At 56.4% G+C, this 26,054-nt stretch overlaps 1 protein-coding gene, 1 long non-coding RNA gene and 1 pseudogene across 2 annotated transcripts; all 3 read right to left on the bottom strand.

Moving 5' to 3' along the window:
* Nucleotides 1-2,146: 2,146 nt before the first annotated feature.
* LOC128850582 (protein regulator of cytokinesis 1-like) lies at nt 2,147-26,054 on the bottom strand (annotated as a pseudogene).
* LOC128850583 (uncharacterized) lies at nt 5,383-6,923 on the bottom strand. The gene is made up of 3 exons (XR_008448023.1): nt 6,789-6,923; nt 5,845-5,972; nt 5,383-5,619 (listed from the first exon to the last, which is right to left on the bottom strand). It is a non-coding gene; the product is annotated as an uncharacterized LOC128850583 (long non-coding RNA).
* Nucleotides 12,401-19,337, bottom strand: LOC128850581 (hydrocephalus-inducing protein-like). The gene is made up of 9 exons (XM_054055539.1): nt 19,256-19,337; nt 18,334-18,543; nt 17,367-17,504; nt 16,429-16,606; nt 15,789-15,909; nt 15,240-15,373; nt 14,065-14,201; nt 13,121-13,248; nt 12,401-12,895 (listed from the first exon to the last, which is right to left on the bottom strand). The coding sequence occupies exons 1-6, from the start codon at nt 19,334-19,336 to the stop codon at nt 15,331-15,333; spliced, it is 771 nt and encodes a 256-aa protein (XP_053911514.1). The 5' UTR covers nt 19,337; the 3' UTR covers nt 12,401-12,895; nt 13,121-13,248; nt 14,065-14,201; nt 15,240-15,330.

Here is a 26,054-nt window from a genome sequence, read left to right as displayed (position 1 = left end):
GATTTTTAGGGCTAGAACACTGTTTTTGGGGATCAAAACTCCCATTTTGGGGGGCCAGAAGACCCATTTTGGGGGCCAGACCCCCATTCCATGACCCCGGCCTTTGATCTCTGCTTTTCTCAGTGTCCACAGCCCTCTGGCTGGGCCACAACTCCCATTCTTGGGGCCAGAACTAAAATTACTGGGCGCATAACTCCCGTTTTCGTGGCCAAAATACAGACTTTTGGGGCCAAAATACAGACTTTTGGGGCTAGAACTCCCATTTTTGTGCATAGAACACTGATTTTGGGGCTAGAACTCCCATTTTAGGGGGCAGGACGTTGATTTCTGAGGTCAGAACACCTAGTTCTTGTCCAGAGCACCAATACTTGGCATCAGAGCTCTGATTTCTGGGGCAGGAACAGTAATTTTGGGGCAAGAGCACCAGATTTTATGGCCACAACACCAGTTTTAGGACCAGAACACCACTGTTTTAGGCCAGAACTGTCGTCTTTGAGACTAGAAGATGGATTCTGGGGGCCAGAATTCCGATTTTGGGGTCAGAACACGGATTTTTAGGGCCTGAACTCAGATTTTCAGGGCTAGAACACTGAGTTTTAGGATCACAACTCCCATTTTGGGGGCCAGAGCCCCCATTCCCAGACCCCCGCCTTTGATCCCTCCTTTGCTCAGTGCCCACAGACCCATGGTTGGGGTCAGAACACTGATTTTTGGGGGCAAAACCAGCCATTTTTGTGCAAGGACACCTGCCGGTCAATGTGCTCCTCTATGAAGCTGTGCTCTCTCAGATGTTGAAGCCTTCCAGCAGAGCTGTGGTGGGGGAAGACGCAGCCTCACTTCCCCCATCCCCAGGGCTCTCTCTCCAGCCGGAGGCCATGCTCAGCTCCCTCCCGGAGCCCCAGGGAATGAGGCAGGCTTGCAATGCTGGGCTGCCTACCCGACCACACGTCAGCCCTCTGAGGGAGATGCTGGGCCCTATTTGAGACCTCAAGACCCAACCCAGCACAAAGGATCAGGAAGGACTGTGGCTGCATAGGGTATACCCAGCTCCTACACAGGCTCAGTAGGCGATGCTCTTGCTTTAATCCCTTCAGTTCCTGGGAGACAAAATTCTTCATCTGCTTGATGTCCATGCCACGGCGCTGCTGTGAGAGAGAGTGTCCAGGGAGGTGATTGGGCTGCAGAGGGACGGCACTGTGGGCATCCTGCACATTGGGGCAGTACTCACGTCCCTCACCGCTGGCTGCGATTGTGAGGTTTCATAGCGGAACACTTCTCCAGGTTCCTGGCTGGAGCCATTTGGGAGGAGGTTGTTCCCACATTTCCTCCCTTCCCCCCAGCTGCCTGGGGAGCTGTCGCCCCACAAGGGCAGCAGCCCCAGGGCCACGTCATGGCCCAGCGTGGTGTCTGCAGGTAAATACGGGCAGCTGGGGCATGAGGACGATGCCAGCTCTGACCAGCCACGCCGTGTCCAGTTCCTGGTGACCGAGGGGCTGTGGGCAGAGGAGGTGGTGTGTGGGCCCTGGACCACCTACGTCTGTGTGCTGGAGCCATGAGGACCCCACTGCTATGGCAAGGAAGATGAGAAAGCTCCACTCTGGCCCTGTGGCGGGCAGGCATCCCCAGGCACAGCAGGGCTGCGTTCAGCCCCAGGGGAACGGAACGGGCAACCCTGAGCCTGGCCAGTGCCAGGCCCTGCCCAACTGCAAAGGGCAACCCAAGGAAGGACTGAAGGTGTTTATTACATCTACTTTTCCATAACAGCTAGGCTAGTGCTTCGTGTTGCCTACAAAGGATATTCCCAGCTTGCCACAGCCCCATGGCCTGAAGTTACACCCAGGCAAGGCTTAGATTGGATACAAGGAAAATGTCTTTGCTGACAGAGTGGCGAAGCCCTGGGAGAAGCTGCCCAGGGCAGTGGGGGAGTCTCCAGCCCTGGAGACATTCAAAAGGTGTAGATCCAGCAGGGACAGGGGGGTTGTGTCGATGGACTGGATTTTCAACCTTAACCATTGCAGAGTTCTAAAGCCGTGCCCAACGCTGCCGCCCTCTGCTTCAGCCCCCCCAGCCACACACAGACCAGCAGCTATTTACACAAACATTTATTTCGTCTTCTCATGAACAGTATTTACAGAGCTCGAGCAAAGAGGGAGAACATAGAGAATAAATAACAGCAAGGGGGGACTGTAGTGATAACAAAGTGCAAGTAAGTCATGCTCCGAGACAGACAGTGGAAGCAGGCTGTGCTCAAGGGCTGTGTCATACCTCCTTGTCCCCAGGGCAGGACAAGCTCCCCCTTCCGAATGGCAGGGAAGGTGCCTCATGCAACTGGAGCTTGGGTCGTGGCTACCCCAGGCTTGGGAATGGGGAAAGGGAGCAGCAGGACACAGTGTCCACGGCTAGCGATGCTCCAGGAGGAAGCAAGGCAAGCTCCCCTCATAGGGAGGGTCCTGCTCCTCCACTCCTGGGGACCCACAGCCTCACGGCGGGGGCGGGGAGGAGGAGGAGGGGAAAGGCGAGACCCTCTGCATCGCAGCCAGTCTGAGTTCAGTGCATGGGGCAAGCAGAGCTGGGTAAGGGAACCACAGCTAAAGTGAGCCCACGCTGACCCAACCTGCTGTGGCATCAGTAAAAGATGATGCTGATGGGACAACAGCTATAGAAAAGGAAGGGAAAAACGCCTGCAAAGGAGAGCGCTGAAAGCAGCTCTCTGGAATAGGTCCTGTCTGTCCCTGAGCATGCTTGGCCAGGCAGAGTGCCTGCAGCTCAGCACCACCAGGAGCAGGAGCCTGGGCTCCCCCCTGCAATATCCTAACATAACAGCCTACTTGAATCTTCAATCACAAACATTGGCAAGAACTCAACAAATGAAAAAAAACTTGCTCTTAATAGTGTCCCTGGGGCAGGAACTCCCTCCCCCGCAGGGCGCCAGGCCGGAGCAGTGCCCAGGACCCAGGCAGAGGTGAACCCCGCAGCCTGGGAGGCGGGGGGAGCTGCGCAGGCTCTGCCGGAACAAGGACTCACTACACCTACCAGCAGCTGGGGCTGGGCAGGCAGCACCTCAGGAGAAGCCGTGGGTGCTGGTAGAGTTCAGGACGTTGGAGCTACTGGCAGCCTTTGAAAGTTCGCGCTGTGGAAAGAAGAAGCAGGAGATGGGCATGAAGGGACAGAGAGAAGGCCTCCAGGCCAGCAAGGAGGGCAGGCCAGGCTACTCCTGCTGATTTGTTTGGGCTCCCCACCTACTCCTGCTACGGTATTCCTGCCCTCTTTTGAAGCATGGAGGAGCTAAGGAAGAACTCTGAGCCTGTGAGTCTCCCGGAAGAAGAAGAAGCTGTTGCCCACGTCCCTCTCCCTCCTGCAGCGGGCAGGCTGGCTGTCCTGGGAAGCCCAGGCCCCTGCACTGCAGCCCCTCAGACAGGCTGGGGAGTGCCACCACCTCCAAAACCCCTGCGACAAGGGACTCTGACCACAGGGGAGGCTTTACTCAGGCAGCCGGAAACAGTCACATCTCCAGAGAGCTTTACCGCAGCACGCAGAGGAGCAACACCGACCACACGAAGATCAGGGATAAAAATCCAAGAGGATACAACTCCTCTGCACTTTAAGGCACGCTCTAACAGCCCAAACAAAGCAGGCAGCATCAAGGAATGGCAGAAAAGGCTCCCACACACAAGATTTGGAGAGCTCGCACTGACAGCAAAAGGAGAGAGCACAACACGAACAGAGCCAGCAGCCACCCGTGAGGATTTTAACTGAAAATGAGTAAAACGTGGATTAGTCAGGGATGTTCTCTCCAGCTGCAGTGACCGGGAAGCCCAAATTAACCTCCTCCCTGGATTATTTTGGTGATTAATCAAGAGCATTGAAAAAGAACATCTCCTTGTACCTCACACTTTAGGAGCAGATCAGTGTTTTGGGGGACACATTCCTCCGGAGATGACCAACTTGAGGTGAGGAATTCCCAACTTTGGGAGTGGGAGGTTGGCCACTAAAAACCAGCCTGGATGCAGGATGTGTCACTCAAAGGTTGTACTTCCAAGTCATACAGCCAACAAAGTAGCTGGGGAGGGGAGAGAGCCTTAGACCTAAGTGGGCAGCAACCCACCGGTGATGGTATTGGACTCCTGCCAAGACAAGTGTGTGGTACCTGCAGGCCATAGTCAATCTCTGCGTTGTCCAGGACGGAGTTGATAAGGGAAGCAACCTCGTAGGTGGGGCCTCCCTCCACCCTGCACAGAGCCATGACGCCGGCGACGATGTTTGCGTGGCCAAAGAAAGTGAACATGACCCGCTGGCTCTCACCCGGCAGCAGTACACCATGCAGAGGCAGGATGTTGAAAACCTGGAGACAAGGGAGGAGACACCGAGATGTCAAGCATCAAAATCGGGGCAGAAGAGCAGCCATGGCTTGGAGCAACGGACAGACGTGGCTAGAGGGGCATCTTCCTCAAGTGCAGGCAGAATCATCCTCATTTCGTCCTGCATCCACTACACTTTCCAGCAAAGGAACCATGTGATAAATCTTCTCCCATACTCACCAATTAATGCATTAATTAACACACTACCTTACAGTAACTTGGGAGGCCTCCTGGCAGCAATAAATTCTCTCTGCTGCAGAACCTGCCTTTGATAACACCCTTTGCTGCCTCTAGAGAAACACGAGACCTGGAGGTGAGAGCCCTCGGAGCCACGGGGTGGACTCCAGCCCAGCTCATCTGACTCCTGATGCTTTTCACTCTCTCTCTGATTTGCAGGCTGCTCTCTCTCAAGATGCTACAGCAAAGTCTACTGCAGAAATTTCCTATCAACTGCTTGATTAGGGACAAGATGAATAACGCCCTCCATATCTGCTACGCAGGTAATGTCCTTGGTCAGCCCTGTGACACGGCCCACACGGCCCCTCCAGTGACCAGTTGCTTCAGCACTGCTGTGTGACATGCTTGGAGGGGCACGAAGCTGCACTTTGAGCAGCGCTGAGGGCCACCAGCGGGAGTGAGGGCTACGTAACTGCTGGCCACACCGGAAACGCAGAAGCGAGACTGATTCCCACCTACCTCCTCTATTCCCACGCTGACGGGCTCTGCCTGCGTGAACTGCCTCCGTTGCAGTCTGTGAAAGGTCTGTGAAAGCGCTTGAGATGACCATTCCATTTCAGACGGTGGTTAGGTTTCACCTCGTGCACCCATCAGTGCAGGACAGCTGAGGACCTCTGCTTGGGCATTCCTCTCAAAAGGCACATTCCTGACGAAGGCAGCTGAGATGTTTTTTCTGTCTTGCAGCAGCTGAGTGCGCATGTTTAACCTCAGAGGTGCCACCTTTCAAAAGGAAGCTTGTCCCTAGGCTTTGTGTTTCTCCCCTGCAGAAGCCCCGCGTCCAGTCGCTGGCCCTGCTGCCAAGCACACTTGTGGCTGCAGAAGAAAATCTACATTTGCTTCCAGGGAATCGTTGGCATCTGCTGGCTTTTGGAGAGCATCTCCTGCTGCTCCCAGGCCTTTGGCTGGCTCCTCTGCAGCCTCTTCCCTGGAGCTGCCCTCTGCAGATGCTGAGCCTTCCGACTGGGCTATGTTCTCCTGTGGTGGTTGCGGTGTGATGAAACACTGACTTGCAGGAGGGCTGAACCTGGAAAACAAATCAACTTTGATCACAGACCTGCAGCGGAAGGGAGAGAAGCTCGCACGAGCTGCTCCGCAGCAGGATGTGGCTCCTGGGTGGGCACTGCAGCTCAGCAGTGGGTCTGAGCCAGCAGCTCCAAAACCAGGATGGAGCACGTCAACTGCTGTTCCTGACCTGCCACCCGCCCTGAGAAGGGGTGCGGGCACAGGGGTGTGAGGAAAGAGGTGGTACCTTGATGGGCAGGAGCACATCCACCTCTCCCAGTGGCAGGTTGGCACTTTCTGAGTCAAAGTGCACTGTGAATGACTCGGTCTCACAGCACGGCAGGTCCTTCACGTGCTCCGGCTCCACACGGAAACCTTGAACAGAGGAAAATAAAGCAGCTGAGACACACAATCGATAGCAACATCTCACAAGCATGTTAAGCTCAAGGGCGTCCTGGCTGGCAGCTCTGAAGGACCCCTTTGCACTCATGGAGCAGCCCACTACTTTTTCTTCCCTGTCACAGCACAAGGGAAAAGGGTTCTCACAGGTAGAATCCTGCTAAAAAGGACACCTATCAGCTGAGAGGCTTCAGTCATTTCTTCATCAGTCATCCCAGGGGAGGGTGCAGAGAACTCTCCAAAGGAGAACTTCCAGCTGAACTCCCCCCACGCCGTATGCTACCCCGAAAACAACTTAGAGGAGACACCTGACCACCCTTCAGACACAGTGGGTCTGGTGGTACTGCAGCCTCACCTTGAGGCCTGTTTCAGAAGCCTTGTTCAGCACGACAGAGGACCTCACAGGCTGTTTTCTCAATAAAGGCTAAACAGAAGGCCATGACATTATCAACTTGGAACAAAGCACTCCCCAACCACTACGGGTCCATCTGTTTGCAGCACAAGCCCAGAGAATCCACAAGGAAATGCAGATGCTGCTCACTGGAGCAAAGAGAAGATGCTGAGAGCTGACCAAGGCAGTCGCCCCATCCGGGCCCTACAGTGAAGGCAGGCCAGGTCTTTGGGCACCGCTGCCCAGGAGAACTCTGTTTCTAAAGCACAAAGCAGAGGGTCTCAAGGAGGACAAAGGTGGACAAACAAGCGCTCAAAAAGCTCCCCATGTCCAGTGGCTTAAGCTAATCTGTCAGAGACAGCTCCTTCAAGCCCACGTGAAATCGCACCAGTAGTGATTACCTGTGCTACGCAGGACCCTTCGGCCAGTGCAGAAGGACACAGGAAACCGCCCGGTGTTGGTGATCTTCACAACGTGAGTGTGGGTACTACCACGAATGACGTAGCCAAAGTCCAGGATGTACTCAGGCAGCTCAGCTCTGAAAGGACAAGTAAGGACAATCCTTAAACCACAGCCTGGACAAATTTCTAAGCAGATGGAAGAAACAAATAAAGTGGATTTGTCTTCATTCACTGCTCTAAAAACTCAACCCAAGCCTCTGAAACCAAAGTCCTGGCCACCTGGTAATAAGACTTTGGTAAGTCACGGGGACTGTAGGTCCAAGGTTTTCCCAGCTACCCACGGGACAATAAAATAAAATCAAGGCTTTAAAATGGATACTGGTCACAGTTCCTCCGCTACAACAAGCCATCCTAGATAAGTGCCCTGGCCCTCCACTGGGCTCAAATGAAACTGCTAAGCCTGATGTACAGGCCAAGCTTGAAAGTGCTTCAGGACCTTGTAATAAGATTTGCCTGCACAGGAAACCTTCCCTGTTCTGCAACCAGACCTGTCCCCGAAGCAGCACCAGTAAACACACTCATTAATCCCCACAGGATTCATGGGAATGTCCTTTTCCAGAGCAATCCTGCTCAGGAAAGCACGTAACTTAGCAGCTCTGCAGAGCATTTTCTTCGTGGATTGGACCCCACCATGCTCATGCCTCATCACATCAGAGCAAAGGGAAGGGCCAAGTCACCCAGGGAAGCCCTGCAGTGCCACCACCATCCAAGCCATCTGATCTAGGGTTTGTCAGCCGGTGCCATCCTAAGCTCTTTTGGCTTAGTGTGGTCTGTTAGGTGAAAACACACGTCAGCTTTGAGTTGCCTCTTTCAGAGTTGGTCAGCAGGGATGGCGTCTGTGCTGTCTGGAAGGGCCTAATGCTCTGCACTGGGCCCCCTCAGCTCTAAGAGCAGAACCCAGCATCTGTGCGGAGCTGAGCACATCCAAAGCTCAAGGTGGCACTGTGGCAGTGAGGACACTCATCCGCTCACAGGGAGCATGTCAAAGCTATCAGGATCAGGCCCTTCCTGAAGCGCCCAGCTCTGGAGACACAAAGAGCTGTAAGAAGCAGGGGGGCATTGCTGGGTGTTACCCTCGGGGCACATGCAGACAGAGTACGGCAGCCCCTACTAACTTGAGAAGCCCGCAGCGAGCACACTGGTCAAAGGCAGTGTCCTCTGGGGGACCGCAGGCCAGAGCTTTCAGCTGCTCCAGGGCATGTTCCTCTAGCAGCACCTGCTCCATCTGCATCTGCAGACAAAGCTCCAACTGAGGAAATGAAAGACAGTGCCTGGCTAGCAAGGGTCCTTCCCAAGGTAGAGGCTGGTCTCCTAAAGACGATCCCACCCTGCTCCTCCGGATGGGGTCCGCCTTGGGCTGTGAGCAACAAATATCCCAGTGAGGACCTGACCCTCCATCACAGAATACCATAAACTCAATCACCTGAGCATGGCCTTCAGAATCTCTCCCTGGGGCAGTCGGGAACCTGATAGCTATGGGAGGACACCTCCAGAGGTGGGCAGCCCCTGGGGCAGCACTGAGCCAATGCAGGATCACAGTCCGCTGTGGGCGGGGAGGGCCCAAGTGCCAGCAGGACACTGGGAGCCTTGCTCTGGGCTGCAAGAGGACCAAATGACACAGGGGGAGGGTGGCATGTGCTAAGCAGGGCAGCAGCCGTTCTCACCATGGTGCTCGAGCCGTCTCTGCAGCCACAGTTTCTCCCAGAACAACAGCTTCATCTCTCTGGCTGTCTTGTTCCATCTTCTCTTTTGCCACCTTGAGGACCTTCTCATATTTTTCATTTCCTGAAGGAAGAAAATACCCACAAAGAGCAGTGTGGGCGCAGCACCATTCCCATTAGAGCTGGAAGTCCCCCTCGCCCAACATTGGCCCCTCCCAGGACCACACTACTTGAGCAACCTATTGAAAGCAGATGCTGCTGCTCCTCTATGAATCCTGATGTTCACTCCCGCTCAATTTTCCTCCTGACACAGAAGCATCTCATCCCCTGTAATGTGATGCAAATCCAACTCTGCCAAAACCCTTGTCTATTAATTAGCCTCTGTTACAGCTTTCCCAAGCGTTTCTGTCCAGCCATCATCTTCCCAGGACTCCGACAGGCTCTAAAGGATGGTTCCAGGGGCAAAGCCCACAGGCTCATCTGCCAGAGACTCAGGAAGTATCAGAGGGTTGACTATTGCTCTGGCAGCCCTGAAACCTCCAGGCTTGGTGGAGTGGGTGTGAGCTGCCCTGGGGATGGAAGACGTCGAGCAGGTGGGGTGGGAACAGAGGACCTTCCTGGAGAGCAGACAGGCAGTGCTCACCTTTGATATTCCTGGGGAGCTCCAAGGAGATCCTGGGAAAGCTACCCTCTCCTTTTAAGGAGATCTCTTCTGGCTCCAGGTGACCCACTTGGACCTGGAAAGTCCTGCAGAAGCCACCAGGTACTCCTGGCAGGTAGTAGACTTTCAGCGCTTGCTCCTTGCCAGCTCCAACATAACCCTGCAGGCACGGGAGAAGAGGGAGGGAATGCACCAAAGAGGGATTGGTGGAGGGCTGGCTCAGGTGACAGACATGCTGAGAAGAGAAGGCAGGTTCTCATACGTGAGAAAGTATCACTTTACAGCTTTCTTGCATCCAAAAGCTAAGGTCTCCTACACCAGGATGCGGCATGTCCTTCCAGAGGACTTGCCGGGATGCATTCCCCCGGCACAGACCTTCAGACTGCCCTTTGCGCAGCACGAGTGCAGCTCAGCCCCTAACGGAGTCTTCCCCTCTGCAGCGAGAGTCAGGCTCAACAAACAGAAGCTCCTTTTTGAGCCACTGTGGAAGAAGAGTGAAGCACCCGCACGCTCTCAGCAGGGCCGGCAGCTCCTGTCACAGCACGGCAGTGGTTCCCAGGCAGCTGTCGAGGACAGCTGCGTAAGGTGACCCTCAGGAAAGCCGGCAGCATCTGGCTCCAGCGCCGGCACCAGCAGAGAGCTCAGCAGCCGCGCTCCACAGCAGCCAAAGCGCTCGTGCCTCCCACCAACACCTGCCGTGGGACAGCGGAGCCACCCGCCAGCTCAGGCCGCTCAGGGCTGCGCTGCCTTGGCCCCCTCTGTCTCCAGCAGCGACTGCTTACGGCCCTGCCTCTCCCACCACCTCCTGGGAGTTCTCCTTTTCTTTTCCCGTTTGTTTTCCCATCTTTTTTCCTATAGCCCCTCCTGGGCAGCCGGACATGAGGCCAGGCTTAAGCACTTGTTCCTCCTCCACACTCACCGTGCTGGGCAGGACCAGGGGCTCGCGGGGCCGCGGGCAGCCTGCAGTGGCCACGCTGGGGCTCAACACTGCATAGGTGAATCCCACCTTCCCAGTGTTCCGCAGGGTGACCTCCGCTTCTCCAACTTTGTTAAACCCCTGAAGAGAGCACAGAGGAACGGCGAGTTACAGACAGGCCTGATGGTGGGAAATTCCTCTGCTTTCACTGGGTTGAGAGCAAATGAACACAATGCAGGAGAGAAGCAGGGGCAGAGGAGATGGGGGCACCTGGCTCTCCTGGCTTAACCTGGGGAACCCACACACACAAGTGCCTCCTCGCCCTCCACAGGAACAGAGCTTTACGGCAGCACGCAGAGGAGCAACACCGACCACACGAAGAGCAGGGATAAAAATCCAAGAGGATACAACTCCTACTCCTGCTACGGTATTCCTGCCCTCTTTTGAAGCATGGAGGAGCTAAGGAAGAACTCTGATCCCGTGAGGCTCCCAGAAGAAGAAGAAGCTGTTGCCCACGTCCCTCTCCCTCCTGCAGCGGGCAGGCTGGCTGTCCTGGGAAGCCCAGGCCCCTGCACTGCAGCCCCTCAGACAGGCTGGGGAGTGCCACCACCTCCAAAACCCCTGCGACAAGGGACTCTGACCACAGGGGAGGCTTTACTCAGGCAGCCGGAAACAGTCACATCTCCAGAGAGCTTTACCGCAGCACGCAGAGGAGCAACACCGACCACACGAAGAGCAGGGATAAAAATCCAAGAGCATACAACTCCTCTGCACTTTAAGGCACGCTCTAACAGCCCAAACAAAGCAGGCAGCATCAAGGAATGGCAGAAAAGGCTCCCACACACAAGATTTGGAGAGCTCGCAGTGACAGCAAAAGGAGAGAGCACAACACGAACAGAGCCAGCAGCCACTGGTGAGGATTTTAACTGAAAATTAGTAAAACATGGATTAGTCGGGGATGTTCTCTCCAGCTGCAGTGACCGGGAAGCCCAAATTAACCTCCTCCCTGGATTATTTTGGTGATTAATCAAGAGCATTGAAAAAGAACATCTCCTTAGATCTCAGACTTTAGGAGCAGATCAGTGTTTTGGTGGACACATTCTTCCGGAGATGACCAACTTGAGGTGAGGAATTCCCAACTTTGGGAGTGGGAGGTTGGCCACTAAAAACCAGCCTGGATGCAGGATGTGTCACTCAAAGGTTGTACTTCCAAGCCATACAGCCAACAAAGTAGCTGGGGAGGGGAGAGAGCCTTAGACCTAAGTGGGCAGCAACCCACCGGTGATGGTTTCAGGACTCCTGCCAAGACAAGTGTGTGGTACCTGCAGGCCGTAGTCAATCTCTGCGTTGTCCAGGACGGAGTTGATAAGGGAAGCCTCCCCACTCAGTGCAACCTCGTAGGTGGGGCCTCCCTCCACCCTGCACAGAGCCATGACGCCGGCGACGATGTTTGCGTGGCCAAAGAAAGTGAACATGACCCGCTGGCTCTCACCCGGCAGCAGTACACCATGCAGAGGCAGGATGTTGAAAACCTGGAGACAAGGGAGGAGACACCGAGATGTCAAGCATCAAAATCGGGGCAGAAGAGCAGCCATGGCTTGGAGCAACGGACAGACGTGGCTAGAGGGGCATCTTCCTCAAGTGCAGGCAGAATCATCCTCATTTCGTCCTGCATCCACTACACTTTCCAGCAAAGGAACCATGTGATAAATCTTCTCCCATACTCACCAATTAATGCATTAATTAACACACTACCTTACAGTAACTTGGGAGGCCTCCTGGCAGCAATAAATTCTCTCTGCTGCAGAACCTGCCTTTGATAACACCCTTTGCTGCCTCTAGAGAAACACGAGACCTGGAGGTGAGAGCCCTCGGAGCCACGGGGTGGACTCCAGCCCAGCTCATCTGACTCCTGATGCTTTTCACTCTCTCTCTGATTTGCAGGCTGCTCTCTCTCAAGATGCTACAGCAAAGTCTACTGCAGAAATTTCCTATCAACCGCTTGATTAGGGACAAGATGAATAACGCCCTCCATATCTGCTACGCAGGTAACGTCCTTGGTCAGCCCTGTGACACGGCCCACACAGCCCCTCCAGTGACCAGTTGCTTCAGCACTGCTGTGTGACATGCTTGGAGGGGCACGAAGCTGCACTTTGAGCAGCGCTGAGGGCCACCAGCGGGAGTGAGGGCTACGTAACTGCTGGCCACACCGGAAACGCAGAAGCGAGACTGATTCCCACCTACCTCCTCTATTCCCACGCTGACGGGCTCTGCCTGCGTGAACTGCCTCCGTTGCAGTCTGTGAAAGGTCTGTGAAAGCGCTTGAGATGACCATTCCATTTCAGACGGTGGTTAGGTTTCACCTCGTGCACCCATCAGTGCAGGACAGCTGAGGACCTCTGCTTGGGCATTCCTCTCAAAAGGCACATTCCTGACGAAGGCAGCTGAGATGTTTTTTCTGTCTCGCAGCAGCTGAGTGCGCATGTTTAACCTCAGAGGTGCCACCTTTCAAAAGGAAGCTTGTCCCTAGGCTTTGTGTTTCTCCCCTGCAGAAGCCCTGCGTCCAGTCGCTGGCCCTGCTGCCAAGCACACTTGTGGCTGCAGAAGAAAATCTACATTTGCTTCCAGGGAATCGTTGGCATCTGCTGGCTTTTGGAGAGCATCTCCTGCTGCTCCCAGGCCTTTGGCTGGCTCCTCTGCAGCCTCTTCCCTGGAGCTGCCCTCTGCAGATGCTGAGCCTTCCGACTGGGCTATGTTCTCCTGTGGTGGTTGCGGTGTGATGAAACACTGACTTGCAGGAGGGCTGAACCTGGAAAACAAATCAACTTTGATCACAGACCTGCAGCGGGAGGGAGAGAAGCTCGCACGAGCTGCTCCGCAGCAGGATGTGGCTCCTGGGTGGGCACTGCAGCTCAGCAGTGGGTCTGAGCCAGCAGCTCCAAAACCAGGATGGAGCACGTCAACTGCTGTTCCTGACCTGCCACCCGCCCTGAGAAGGGGTGCGGGCACAGGGGTGTGAGGAAAGAGGTGGTACCTTGATGGGCAGGAGCACATCCACCTCTCCCAGTGGCAGGTTGGCACTTTCTGAGTCAAAGTGCACTGTGAATGACTCGGTCTCACAGCACGGCAGGTCCTTCACGTGCTCCGGCTCCACACGGAAACCTTGAACAGAGGAAAATAAAGCAGCTGAGACACACAATCGATAGCAACATCTCACAAGCATGTTAAGCTCAAGGGCGTCCTGGCTGGCAGCTCTGAAGGACCCCTTTGCACTCATGGAGCAGCCCACTACTCTTTCTTCCCTGTCACAGCACAAGGGAAAAGGGTTCTCACAGGTAGAATCCTGCTAAAAAGGACACCTATCAGCTGAGAGGCTTCAGTCATTTCTTCATCAGTCATCCCAGGGGAGGGTGCAGAGAACTCTCCAAAGGAGAACTTCCAGCTGAACTCCCCCCACGCCGTATGCTACCCCGAAAACAACTTAGAGGAGACACCTGACCACCCTTCAGACACAGTGGGTCTGGTGGTACTGCAGCCTCACCTTGAGGCCTGTTTCAGAAGCCTTGTTCAGCACGACAGAGGACCTCACGGGCTGTTTTCTCAATAAAGGCTAAACAGAAGGCCATGACATTATCAACTTGGAACAAAGCACTCCCCAACCACTACGGGTCCATCTGTTTGCAGCACAAGCCCAGAGAATCCACAAGGAAATGCAGATGCTGCTCACTGGAGCAAAGAGAAGATGCTGAGAGCTGACCAAGGCAGTCGCCCCATCCGGGCCCTACAGTGAAGGCAGGCCAGGTCTTTGGGCACCGCTGCCCAGGAGAACTCTGTTTCTAAAGCACCAAGCAGAGGGTCTCAAGGAGGACAAAGGTGGACAAACAAGCGCTCAAAAAGCTCCCCATGTCCAGTGGCTTAAGCTAATCTGTCAGAGACAGCTCCTTCAAGCCCACGTGAAATCGCACCAGTAGTGATTACCTGTGCTACGCAGGACCCTTCGGCCAGTGCAGAAGGACACAGGAAACCGCCCGGTGTTGGTGATCTTCACAACGTGAGTGTGGGTACTACCACGAATGACGTAGCCAAAGTCCAGGATGTACTCAGGCAGCTCAGCTCTGAAAGGACAAGTAAGGACAATCCTTAAACCACAGCCTGGACAAATTTCTAAGCAGATGGAAGAAACAAATAAAGTGGATTTGTCTTCATTCACTGCTCTAAAAACTCAACCCAAGCCTCTGAAACCAAAGTCCTGGCCACCTGGTAATAAGACTTTGGTAAGTCACGGGGACTGTAGGTCCAAGGTTTTCCCAGCTACCCATGGGACAATAAAATAAAATCAAGGCTTTAAAATGGATACTGGTCACAGTTCCTCCGCTACAACAAGCCATCCTAGATAAGTCCCCTGGCCCTCCACTGGGCTCAAATGAAACTGCTAAGCCTGATGTACAGGCCAAGCTTGAAAGTGCTTCAGGACCTTGTAATAAGATTTGCCTGCACAGGAAACCTTCCCTGTTCTGCAACCAGACCTGTCCCCGAAGCAGCACCAGTAAACACACTCATTAATCCCCACAGGATTCATGGGAATGTCCTTTTCCAGAGCAATCCTGCTCAGGAAAGCACGTAACTTAGCAGCTCTGCAGAGCATTTTCTTCGTGGATTGGACCCCACCATGCTCGTGCCTCATCACATCAGAGCAAAGGGAAGGGCCAAGTCACCCAGGGAAGCCCTGCAGTGCCACCACCATCCAAGCCATCTGATCTAGGGTTTGTCAGCCTGTGCCATCCTAAGCTCTTTTGGCTTAGTGTGGTCTGTTAGGTGAAAACAGACATCAGCTTTGAGTTGCCTCTTTCAGAGTTGGTCAGCAGGGATGGCGTCTGTGCTGTCTGGAAGGGCCTGATGGTCTGCACTGGGCCCCCTCAGCTCTAAGAGCAGAACCCAGCATCTGTGCGGAGCTGAGCACATCCAAAGCTCAAGGTGGCACTGTGGCAGTGAGGACACTCATCCGCTCACAGGGAGCATGTCAAAGCTATCAGGATCAGGCCCTTCCTGAAGCGCCCAGCTCTGGAGACACAAAGAGCTGTAAGAAGCAGGGGGGCATTGCTGGGTGTTACCCTCGGGGCACAGGCAGACAGAGTACGGCAGCCCCTACTAACTTGAGAAGCCCGCAGCGAGCACGCTGGTCAAAGGCAGTGTCCTCTGGGGGACCGCAGGCCAGAGCTTTCAGCTGCTCCAGGGCATGTTCCTCTAGCAGCATCTGCTCCATCTGCATCTGCAGACAAGGCTCCAACTGAAGAAATGAAAGACAGTGCCTGGTTAGCAAGGGTCCTTCCCAAGGTACAGGCTGGTCTCCTAAAGACGATCCCACCCTGCTCCTCTGGATGGGGTCCGCCTTGGGCTGTGAGCAACAAATATCCCAGCGAGGACCTGACCCTCCATCACAGAATACCATAAACTCAATCACCTGAGCATGGCCTTCAGAATCTCTCCCTGGGGCAGTCGGGAACCTGATAGCTATGGGAGGACACCTCCAGAGGTGGGCAGCCCCTGGGGCAGCACTGAGCCAATGCAGGATCACGGCCCGCTGTGGGCAGGGAGGGCCCAAGTGCCAGCAGGACACTGGGAGCCTTGCTCTGGGCTGCAAGAGGACCAAATGACACAGGGGGAGGGTGGCATGTGCTAAGCAGGGCAGCAGCCGTTCTCACCATGGTGCTCGAGCCGTCTCTGCAGCCACAGTTTCTCCCAGAACAACAGCTTCATCTCTCTGGCTGTCTTGTTCCATCTTCTCTTTTGCCCCCTTGAGGACCTTCTCATATTTTTCATTTCCTGAAGGAAGAAAATACCCACAAAGAGCAGTGTGGGCGCAGCACCATTCCCATTAGAGCTGGAAGTCCCACTCGCCCAACATTGGCCCCTCCCAGGACCACACTACTTGAGCAACCTATTGAAAGCAGATGCTGCTGCTCCTCTATGAATCCTGATGTTCACTCCCGCTCAATTTTCCTCCTGACACAGAAGCATCTCATCCCCTGTAATGTGATGCAAATCCAACTCTGCCAAAACCCCTGTCTATTAATTAGCCTCTGTTACAGCTTTCCCAAGCGTTTCTGTCCAGCCATCATCTTCCCAGGACTCCGACAGGCTCTAAAGGATGGTTCCAGGGGCAAAGCCCACAGGCTCATCTGCCAGAGACTCAGGAAGTATCAGAGGGTTGACTATTGCTCTGGCAGCCCTGAAACCTCCAGGCTTGGTGGAGTGGGTGTGAGCTGCCCTGGGGATGGAAGACGCGGAGCAGGTGGGGTGGGAACAGAGGACCTTCCTGGAGAGCAGACAGGCAGTGCTCACCTTTGATATTCCTGGGGAGCTCCAAGGAGATCCTGGGAAAGCTACCCTCTCCTTTTAAGGAGATCTCTTCTGGCTCCAGGTGACCCACTTGGACCTGGAAAGTCCTGCAGAAGCCACCAGGTACTCCTGGCAGGTAGTAGACTTTCAGCGCTTGCTCCTTGCCAGCTCCAACATAACCCTGCAGGCACGGGAGAAGAGGGAGGGAATGCACCAAAGAGGGATTGGTGGAGGGCTGGCTCAGGTGACAGACATGCTGAGAAGAGAAGGCAGGTTCTCATACGTGAGAAAGTATCACTTTACAGCTTTCTTGCATCCAAAAGCTAAGGTCTCCTACACCAGGATGCGGCATGTCCTTCCAGAGGACTTGCCGGGATGCATTCCCCCGGCACAGACCTTCAGACTGCCCTTTGCGCAGCACGAGTGCAGCTCAGCCCCTAACGGAGTCTTCCCCTCTGCAGCGAGAGTCAGGCTCAACAAACAGAAGCTCCTTTTTGAGCCACTGTGGAAGAAGAGTGAAGTACCCGCACGCTCTCAGCAGGGCCGGCAGCTCCTGTCACAGCACGGCAGTGGTTCCCAGGCAGCTGTCGAGGACAGCTGCGTAAGGTGACCCTCAGGAAAGCCGGCAGCATCTGGCTCCAGCGCCGGCACCAGCAGAGAGCTCAGCAGCCGGGCTCCACAGCAGCCAAAGCGCTCGTGCCTCCCACCAACACCTGCTGTGGGACAGCGGAGCCACCCGCCAGCTCAGGCCGCTCAGGGCTGCGCTGCCTTGGCCCCCTCTGTCTCCAGCAGCGACTGCTTACGGCCCTGCCTCTCCCACCACCTCCTGGGAGTTCTCCTTTTCTTTTCCCCTTTTGTTTTCCCATCTTTTTTCCTATAGCCCCTCCTGGGCAGCCGGACATGAGGCCAGGCTTAAGCACTTGTTCCTCCTCCACACTCACCGTGCTGGGCAGGACCAGGGGCTCGCGGGGCCGCGGGCAGCCTGCAGTGGCCACGCTGGGGCTCAACACTGCATAGGTGAATCCCACCTTCCCACTGTTCCGCAGGGTGACCTCCGCTTCTCCAACTTTGTTAAACCCCTGAAGAGAGCACAGAGGAACGGCGAGTTACAGACACAGGCCTGATGGTGGGAAATTCCTCTGCTTTCACTGGGTTGAGAGCAAATGAACACAATGCAGGAGAGAAGCAGGGGCAGAGGAGATGGGGGCACCTGGCTCTCCTGGCTTAACCTGGGGAACCCACAGCCACAAGTGCCTCCTCGCCCTCCACAGGAACAGAGCTTTACCGCAGCACGCAGAGGAGCAACACCGACCACACGAAGAGCAGGGATAAAAATCCAAGAGGATACAACTCCTCTGCACTTTAAGGCACGCTCTAACAGCCCAAACAAAGCAGGCAGCATCAAGGAATGGCAGAAAAGGCACCCACACACAAGATTTGGAGAGCTCGCAGTGACAGCAAAAGGAGAGAGCACAACACGAACAGAGCCAGCAGCCACCGGTGAGGATTTTAACTGAAAATGAGTAAAACGTGGATTAGTCAGGGATGTTCTCTCCAGCTGCAGTGACCGGGAAGCCCAAATTAACCTCCTCCCTGGATTATTTTGGTGATTAATCAAGAGCATTGAAAAAGAACATCTCCTTAGATCTCAGACTTTAGGAGCAGATCAGTGTTTTGGGGGACACATTCCTCCGGAGACGACCAGCTTGAGGTGAGGAATTCCCAACTTTGGGAGTGGGAGGTTGGCCACTAAAAACCAGCCTGGATGCAGGATGTGTCACTCAAAGGTTGTACTTCCAAGCCATACAGCCAACAAAGTAGCTGGGGAGGGGAGAGAGCCTTAGACCTAAGTGGGCAGCAACCCACCGGTGATGGTATTGGACTCCTGCCAAGACAAGTGTGTGGTACCTGCAGGCCGTAGTCAATCTCTGCGTTGTCCAGGACGTAGTTGATAAGGGAAGCCTCCCCACTCAGTGCAACCTCGTAGGTGGGGCCTCCCTCCACCCTGCACAGAGCCATGACGCCGGCGACGATGTTTGCGTGGCCAAAGAAAGTGAACATGACCCGCTGGCTCTCACCCGGCAGCAGTACACCATGCAGAGGCAGGATGTTGAAAACCTGGAGACAAGGGAGGAGACACCGAGATGTCAAGCATCAAAATCGGGGCAGAAGAGCAGCCATGGCTTGGAGCAACGGACAGACGTGGCTAGAGGGGCATCTTCCTCAAGTGCAGGCAGAATCATCCTCATTTCGTCCTGCATCCACTACACTTTCCAGCAAAGGAACCATGTGATAAATCTTCTCCCATACTCACCAATTAATGCATTAATTAACACACTACCTTACAGTAACTTGGGAGGCCTCCTGGCAGCAATAAATTCTCTCTGCTGCAGAACCTGCCTTTAATAACACCCTTTGCTGCCTCTAGAGAAACACGAGACCTGGAGGTGAGAGCCCTCGGAGCCACGGGGTGGACTCCAGCCCAGCTCATCTGACTCCTGATGCTTTTCACTCTCTCTCTGATTTGCAGGCTGCTCTCTCTCAAGATGCTACAGCAAAGTCTACTGCAGAAATTTCCTATCAACCGCTTGATTAGGGACAAGATGAATAACGCCCTCCATATCTGCTACGCAGGTAACGTCCTTGGTCAGCCCTGTGACACGGCCCACACGGCCCCTCCAATGACCAGTTGCTTCAGCACTGCTGTGTGACATGCTTGGAGGGGCACGAAGCTGCACTTTGAGCAGCGCTGAGGGCCACCAGCGGGAGTGAGGGCTACGTAACTGCTGGCCACACCGGAAACGCAGAGGCGAGACTGATTCCCACCTACCTCCTCTATTCCCACGCTGACGGGCTCTGCCTGCGTGAACTGCCTCCGTTGCAGGCTCCCAGTCTCCTCAGTACCTTCCATCTTTGGAAACAGTCACATCTCCAGAGAGCGGCTGCACCACCGCAGTCGACCTGTTCCAGCAGCCCCCAGCTCTGCCCCTGTGTGGGGGTGGGAGGTGCCCCCGACATCATCAGGGGTGTGTTTGTGCCTGGTCAGGGCCTCTGCGAGGGGAACAGCACTCAGTCTCAGCCACCAAACATCAATTTTAAGTTCTCAGTCTAGAACCAACCGATCTGTGGTGCTGGCAGGAACAGCCACTCTGTATGGGGACACTGGGAGGGGGCAGAGCTGAGCCCCCCGGGGCTGCTCTGGGAGCGGGGAGTACACCCCCCGTGCTGCCCAGTGAAAGGAGGTGGGTTTAGAAGAGGTGAATTACCGCAAACTGAGAATAGGTGCTGGCAACAGAACTAACACTGTTGTTACGCTGGGCAGGGGCTGTGGGAGTGCACCCACCGCTCAGGGTGGTTCCGTTCAGCTGGAACATGTTCTCCTTGTTCTGCTCCTTCAGTCTAGAACGGGGGTTCTTCGCAGCCGCGTGGTTGGGAGTTGAAGCCTGGCCAAGCTACAGGAAGAAGTGACAGTTAGAGGGGACATGGAGATCAAGCAGATCCAGGGGAGCTGCACAGGCTTCGCTGCCTGTCGCTCTGAGGTGCCAGAGGAGTTTCAAGCTTCAGGAGCCCTGGCCCTGGTGCGGGCTGTACCTTGCGGGGTGCAGCGGTTCAGATCCCGCAGGTTGTCCAGCACGTCTGCCAGCTTCACCAGCTTGGCCTGGGGGCTGCAGCCCGGCGCCTGCTCCACCTGGAGCCGCTTGCGCTCAGCCCGCGGCAGCGCCTTGTCCTCAGTCACCTCCGCCACCACGTTCCGCACCGCTGCCCCAAACCGCTCCTTCACTGCCTGTCGCTCTGAGGTGCCAGAGGAGCTTCAAGCTTCAGGAGCCCTCCAGGATGTGAGGCCCGGTTCTGATTCTGGAAGCATAGAGAACCAGACTCATGTTTTGAAGGTCCCCCGGGCCCCCAGGCTCGGCACAGAAGGAACAGAGGAACGATAGAAATCTGAGCTAGAGGAAGATTTCCTAAATGCTGTTACTGCCCTCCTCTTTCTCCCTCCTCAGGTCCCACAAACATCCTGTGGCAACCCAGTGCAGCAGGTAGAGACAAATTGGCTTAGCAGGAGGCAGCAAAGCTGAGTGTGACAGCAGTTGGAGCTGTGCCACCTCAGCCCATGCCTCTTCGCCCCAGCCCACTCTAGAGGGTTCCTTACCTTCACTCCAGAAGGTGGCAAGCGAGTCACCGCTGAGTGGTAGATTATTTCCCCAAACCAGAACCAACGGTGCTGTTGGGAGTGGCACCGGCGATGGAAGAGCCATTGAGCTGAGGGGAAAACCAGAGCACGCATCACACAGGAGGAAGCGCTGGTGGCTGTACCGCACCAGAGAAGCCAGTGACAACTCCCAGCAGGGTCCTAGCATGCCCACAGTGCTTGGCACAGACAGTTTACCTTCCTCGCTTTGCCAGGAGTGGTGGTGCCGAGCATCCGCCGTTTGATAGGTGTGCGCGGGGTGCTTCCATACAACATCTCTGCCTCTATCTGGCGCCTTTTCTTCAGTTGCTGCACAAGAGATCTGCACTTAAAACCTGAGCAGAGGATCTGCGGAGCCCTGGCTTGCCCCGTGCTGCCCAAGGGCGGGCAGGCAGGGCCCCGCCGCAAGCACATAACACGGCCAAGCAACAGGAATGCCAAGAGTGATTTACAGGTACCCAGAGCCAAGCTGGGCTTCTGGCACTGCTGGGGCTGGGAAAGGGGCTCACCACAAACAGACAGTGATAGACACCAGCCCTGCTGCCAAAGAAAGGTAACTGATACAGAGCCACTTTCAGGCAGAGAGGGGAAGACAGAGACGTGGGCAGCAACTGGGGGCCGTTCCTCTGCTCCACGGAAGGCAGGGCCACCAATAGGCTGGTGTTCCATGCAGCAGAGGCTCCTCCAGACCAGGAGGCAGCATGCTCAGCTTCGCACTCACCCGCTCCTGCTTCTCCTTCTCTTTCTCCAGGTGGTACAGCTGCCACTGCTCCGACACATATGCCATCACCTGCTGCCCCTTCACCAGAAACATGCCCTCGTGCTCCTGCTCCCAGGCCTGGACCCGGCTTTCCAGCTCCTCCTGCAGCTGATGAGGACACGAGGGCAGTGTAGAGAGGCTGCCCTCCCCAGTGCGGGCATCCCCGTGCCCAGAGATTCCCCTTGCTGGCTCCGAGGGCTGTGCAGCTCCTCAGCCAACGCCAAGCAGGCCTCTTGGCACTACAGCGTCTCCAGGGCTGAACTTACCTTGGAAAGCACCTTCTGCAGCTTTGCTCGCTGCTTCTCTTCTTTCAGCAGCTTCCCCCCACGGTTGGTGAAGCGACTGGGGTCGGTTGCTTTCCTCTGGGACAGAAAGGAGTTCAGGAGAAAACCAAACACGTGGCAGTTTCACAGCCCAACGTACATCCCACAGGGAAAAGGGGCTGGTGGAAGCCATCCCTGTTGCGCAGCCCCATCACAAATCACAGCACCCCTCCCCTCGCCCATCCGCTGTGGTTCCCCAGTGCCTCCCTCATCGGTCCCAACAGTGCTTTGCGTGCAGGGGCAGAGGTGTGCGCTGCTGGTGACCCAAAACTGAGCCAGACAGAGCATTTCCCAGCCCAGACAATACCTCCAGCTCCAGGAACATCTTCCAGTTCTCCTCCCATTTCTGGACGGCCTCAAACAGATCTTTGTGTGTTTCAGTAGTATGGTCTTCATCTTCCCCACCTCAGCTTCATGGAGCTCGAGCAGGGCCTCTGTGTAGTTCTCTGGAGAGGATGGAAGAGTGCTCTCAGGAGGCAGCCAGGGATGCCCACACCTCTGCAGGCTGTGCGCAGCCAGCCCTCCTTGGCAGCTTCTGCAGGGCAGCAGAGGAGTGAGAAGAGCCAGCACCCACCATCGTTATAGGGGGCGAAGCCTTCTCTCTGCTCCTGACTGTAGAAGCATTTGTCCCAGTACGCAGCCATCTCTGCCCGGATTGCCTGAATCATGGCTTTCATATTCTGCAGCTTCAGCTCCTCCAGATTCTCCACTTCCAACTGCAGCTGCCAACAACAGAACACAGACTCAGGGAAGACAGCACAAGAAGGGGAGCAGAACAGGGTCCAACTCTCAGCTCCTCCACCCGTGAGGGCAGGATCTGGCCTGTTCACCTCACACTTGACTGCTGGAAACAGCTCCTCCGCTCTAGCTGAATGCACAAGAGCACGAAACCCAGAGCTGCTACGCCCCAGACCCCCCTCCGAGGGCACAGGATGCTCCTTACAGCTTTCCTGGTTTTGGCTCTGCACCCAGCCATGTGCACTGCTGAAGCCTCCCTCTCCTCCACAGGAACTTGCAGCCTGTCCCAAAGTGCAATGATCCTGGAGCGCAGCTCTTCACACACAGCTTCATTCTGGGATCTCTGGGCTTCCAGCTACAGTGGGGAGAGCACAGGGTCAGCACAGCCTGGCCCCAACGGGCACGAGGGCCTTGCAAAGCCACATGCGCATCTTACAAGATCTCCTTGGAAAAGCTCCCAAAAGGAAGTTCTGGCACACAGGCTTGCGGAAAACCGACAACCTCCACAGCCTCCGTGTGCCAGCGTACCTGCTTCAGGAGATCCTGGAGGGCAGTAATATTGTCCCTGGACAAGCAGAACGCTTCCTCGTCTTCACACACCACCTCCTGTTCAAAGCTGGTGTCTGGAGTGTGGTCCAGCTCCTCCATGAGGAGGATGATTTGTCGCTTACTGCTGACAAACTCTTCTTGCCTTTGCTCCTAGAAGGTGGTGAGCAACATTAGAACCCAGCGACCCCTTTGCGTGCCACCCTCAGCGAGCTCCTCAGACCCCTCTCCACTTACCTTCTCAGCGTTCAGGAAGGCCAAGTGCTGCCTGTAACGATCCAGGTCGTCCAGGCTGGGCACGGCATTGCCATCAATGCAGAATGGGGTTGTGCAGAGGAGGTCGCACAAGTCTTGATCTTGTTCTAGCAGCGTTTTCAGCTCGCGCATCCTCTCTGCTTTCTGCTGCAGCAACACGTCCATACGGTTGCGCAAATTCTTATCCATCTGCAGAATGGTATTTTCCTTCTCTCCCTAGAGGAATCAAAAAGTCAGATTTCTTCTCCCCAGCTCTCAGACCTGACTTATGGATTTAAGGCTTCTCAAACAAAGACATTGTTCGGAACTAGGGTTTATGTCTCAGATGTTCCTCAGGAAGGGGAAATGCAGCAGCAACACACCGAGTGAGACGCTGCAAGCCACCCAGCTCCCTAAAAAACACCTCCCAGTGTTCATCCTACAAGAAGCCACAAAGCCTCTGGTTCTACCAATCGCCAGGAAAAGTGATTCTGAACAGGCATTTGCCTTGCAAGCTCTGGCCTTCCCGAAACCCCAGCCAGAGTCCAGGCAGCAGAAGACTGTTGCCAGCAGAATGCTAGGAGAGAAAAGCAATTTCGTACCTCAAAGGGGTCCAACTGGAGCTCCATGCAGAGTCTATCAATCTCCTTCCGAAACAGGGCAATGTTCTTCAAGAGACGCTGCTTCAGACTCTCCTCTTCTGCAACCATCAAGTCCAAGATTTCCTGCAGCACAGGCACGATTGGAGCCAGGTGGGGATGGAAAGCCAGGAGGGAGCAGGGCAGGGCTGCTGGGGCCGTGCTAGGAGAACCGGGCTTCCAGAGCTGGGCTGTGTGCGTTGAAGGCAGAGGCACAGCGAGACCCCCTTGGTGCCCTCAACCAAGTGTGACCTGGCCAGTCCGTTCCTCGCAGCCCAGCTTCATCCAGGGGCTCCCGCTGCAGCCCAGCCCCATAGACTCCCGACCCCAGGAGGGACCCCCTCACCTTGATGTGCCCCTTGACAGTCTCCATACGCTCCAAGCGCATCTCCTCGGGGATGCCGATCTCCTCCCAGATGTCCCGCAGAGCCGCCATGGCTCCGTTCAGGACTGACACGGCCTCAGCCGCCACCACGTCGCTGCAGGCACCGGGGCCGCCACCCGTCAGCAGCTGCCACCCAGCACCACTCGGCCCCGGTGCCCAGTGGCTGCTGCCACCCTCCCCATTTCCCTGCCCAGGACCCCTCCAAACCCCGAAACCAGCCACCACCGAGGATCTCTTTGCCCGGTTGCTGTCCCCTTGCCCACAATCCACACTGACACCCTGCCTGGGACCCCTCGCCTGTTACCCCATCCCTCTGCCGAGTGCTCCGCCTTGCCCACTGCCCCGGTGCCCGTTGTCCAGTGCTCCCCCCCTTGCCAGGGCTCTTTCTCAGTATCCTTATTCCCGGTGCCGACACCCTTGCCCAGTGCCCCTTGCCCGTTGCTCGCCCTACCCCCGCTTGTCCGGGTCCCGGTGCCTGTTGCCCCCCCCCGCCCGGGTCCGAGTGCCCCCTCTTGACCGGGACCCATGCCCGGTGCCCCTCCCTAGCCCGTGCCCCCTGCCCTGTGCCCCCTCCTCCTTGCCCAAGTCCCGATGGCCACTGCTCGCCCCCTCCTTGCCCGAGTCCCGGTCCCAGTGCCCGTTGCCACCACCCCCACCTCCCCCCGTTGCCCGAGTCCCGGACCCGATGACCGTTGCCCGAGTCCCGACGGCCGTTGCCCCCCCCGCCCCCCCCTCCTTGCCCGAGTCCCGGTCCCGTTGGCCATTGCCCCCTTCCCCCCTTAGAATCATAGAATCACCAGGTCGGAAAGGACCCACTGGATCATCGAGTCCAACTATTCCCAACACTCCCTAAACCATGTCCCTCAGCACTTCATCAACCCGTCCCTTAAACACCTCCAGGGAAGGGGACTCCCCCCCCCCACTCCCTGCGCAGCCTCTGCCAGTGCCCCATGACTCTTGCCGTTAAATTTTTTTTTTCTGATATCCAGCCTGAACCTCCCCTGGCGGAGCTTCAGGCCATGCCCCCTTGTCCTGTCCCCTGTCACTTGGAAGATACCCGTTGCACCCCGCGCTTTGCCCGGGTCCCGGTCCCGGTCCCGATGGCCGTTACCCCCCCCCGTCCCCCCTTGCCCGAGTCCCGGTCCCGATAGCCGTTAACCCCCGTCCCCCCTTGCCCGAGTCCCGGTCCCGATAGCCGTTAACCCCCGTCCCCCCTTGCCCGAGTCCCGGTCCAGACGGCCGTTGCTCCCCCGCCTTCCCCCCTTGCCCGAGTCCCGGTCCCGCTACCCGTTGCATCCCCCCTTTTGCCTGGCTCCCAGTCCCGGTGCCCGTTGCCCCTCCTCCTTGCCCGGGTCCCGGCCCCCGTGCCCGTTGCAGCCTCCCCTTTGCCCGGGTCGCGGTGCTCGTTGCACCGCCCGCCTTGTCCGGATCCCGGTCCCGGTGCCCCCTCTTGCCCAGTGCCCATTGGCCATTGCCCCTTGCCCGGGACCCGTGCCCGGTGCCCCTCCCTGGCCCGTGTCCCGGTGCCCCCTGCCCAGCGCCCCTACCCTTGCCTGGGTCCCGGTCCCGGTCTCGGGGCCCCTTATGCTCGGTGCCCCCTTTGCCCAGGCCCCGGTGCGCCCTCCCTTGCGCCCCTCCTGCCCGGGTCCCGGTGCCGCCCGCACCTCCTCCGCATGGCTCCGCCACACTCCGCGCTCGCCGCTGCGATCCAAACCGCCCACCGCCGACGCCTACTGTCCGCCGACTGCGGCCGCCTCACCGCTGGCCCCGCCTCAACCGCCGCGCGGGCCAATGGCAGCGCCCCCTAGCGCCCCGC

The sequence above is a fragment of the Cuculus canorus genome, unplaced genomic scaffold (assembly GCF_017976375.1).
Source record: "Cuculus canorus isolate bCucCan1 unplaced genomic scaffold, bCucCan1.pri scaffold_103_arrow_ctg1, whole genome shotgun sequence".
In the NCBI taxonomy this organism is placed as follows: domain Eukaryota; kingdom Metazoa; phylum Chordata; class Aves; order Cuculiformes; family Cuculidae; genus Cuculus; species Cuculus canorus.
Note: the sequence above shows the minus strand (reverse complement) of the source record. Positions and strands in the feature narration are given on the sequence as shown.

What these genes read in the sequence shown, in the direction of transcription:
- LOC128850581 (XM_054055539.1), bottom strand. Translation starts at nt 19,336, where the DNA reads ATGGAAGGTACTGAGGAGACTGGGAGCCTGCAACGGAGGCAGTTCACG. An exon ending in CCCTGGTCCTGCCCAGCACG is followed by an intron (nt 16,607 to 17,366) that starts GTGAGTGTGGAG and finishes CCGTGCCTGCAG; the next exon opens with GGTTATGTTGGAGCTGGCAA. An exon ending in GAGACGGCTCGAGCACCATG is followed by an intron (nt 15,374 to 15,788) that starts GTGAGAACGGCT and finishes TCATTTCTTCAG; the next exon opens with TTGGAGCCTTGTCTGCAGAT.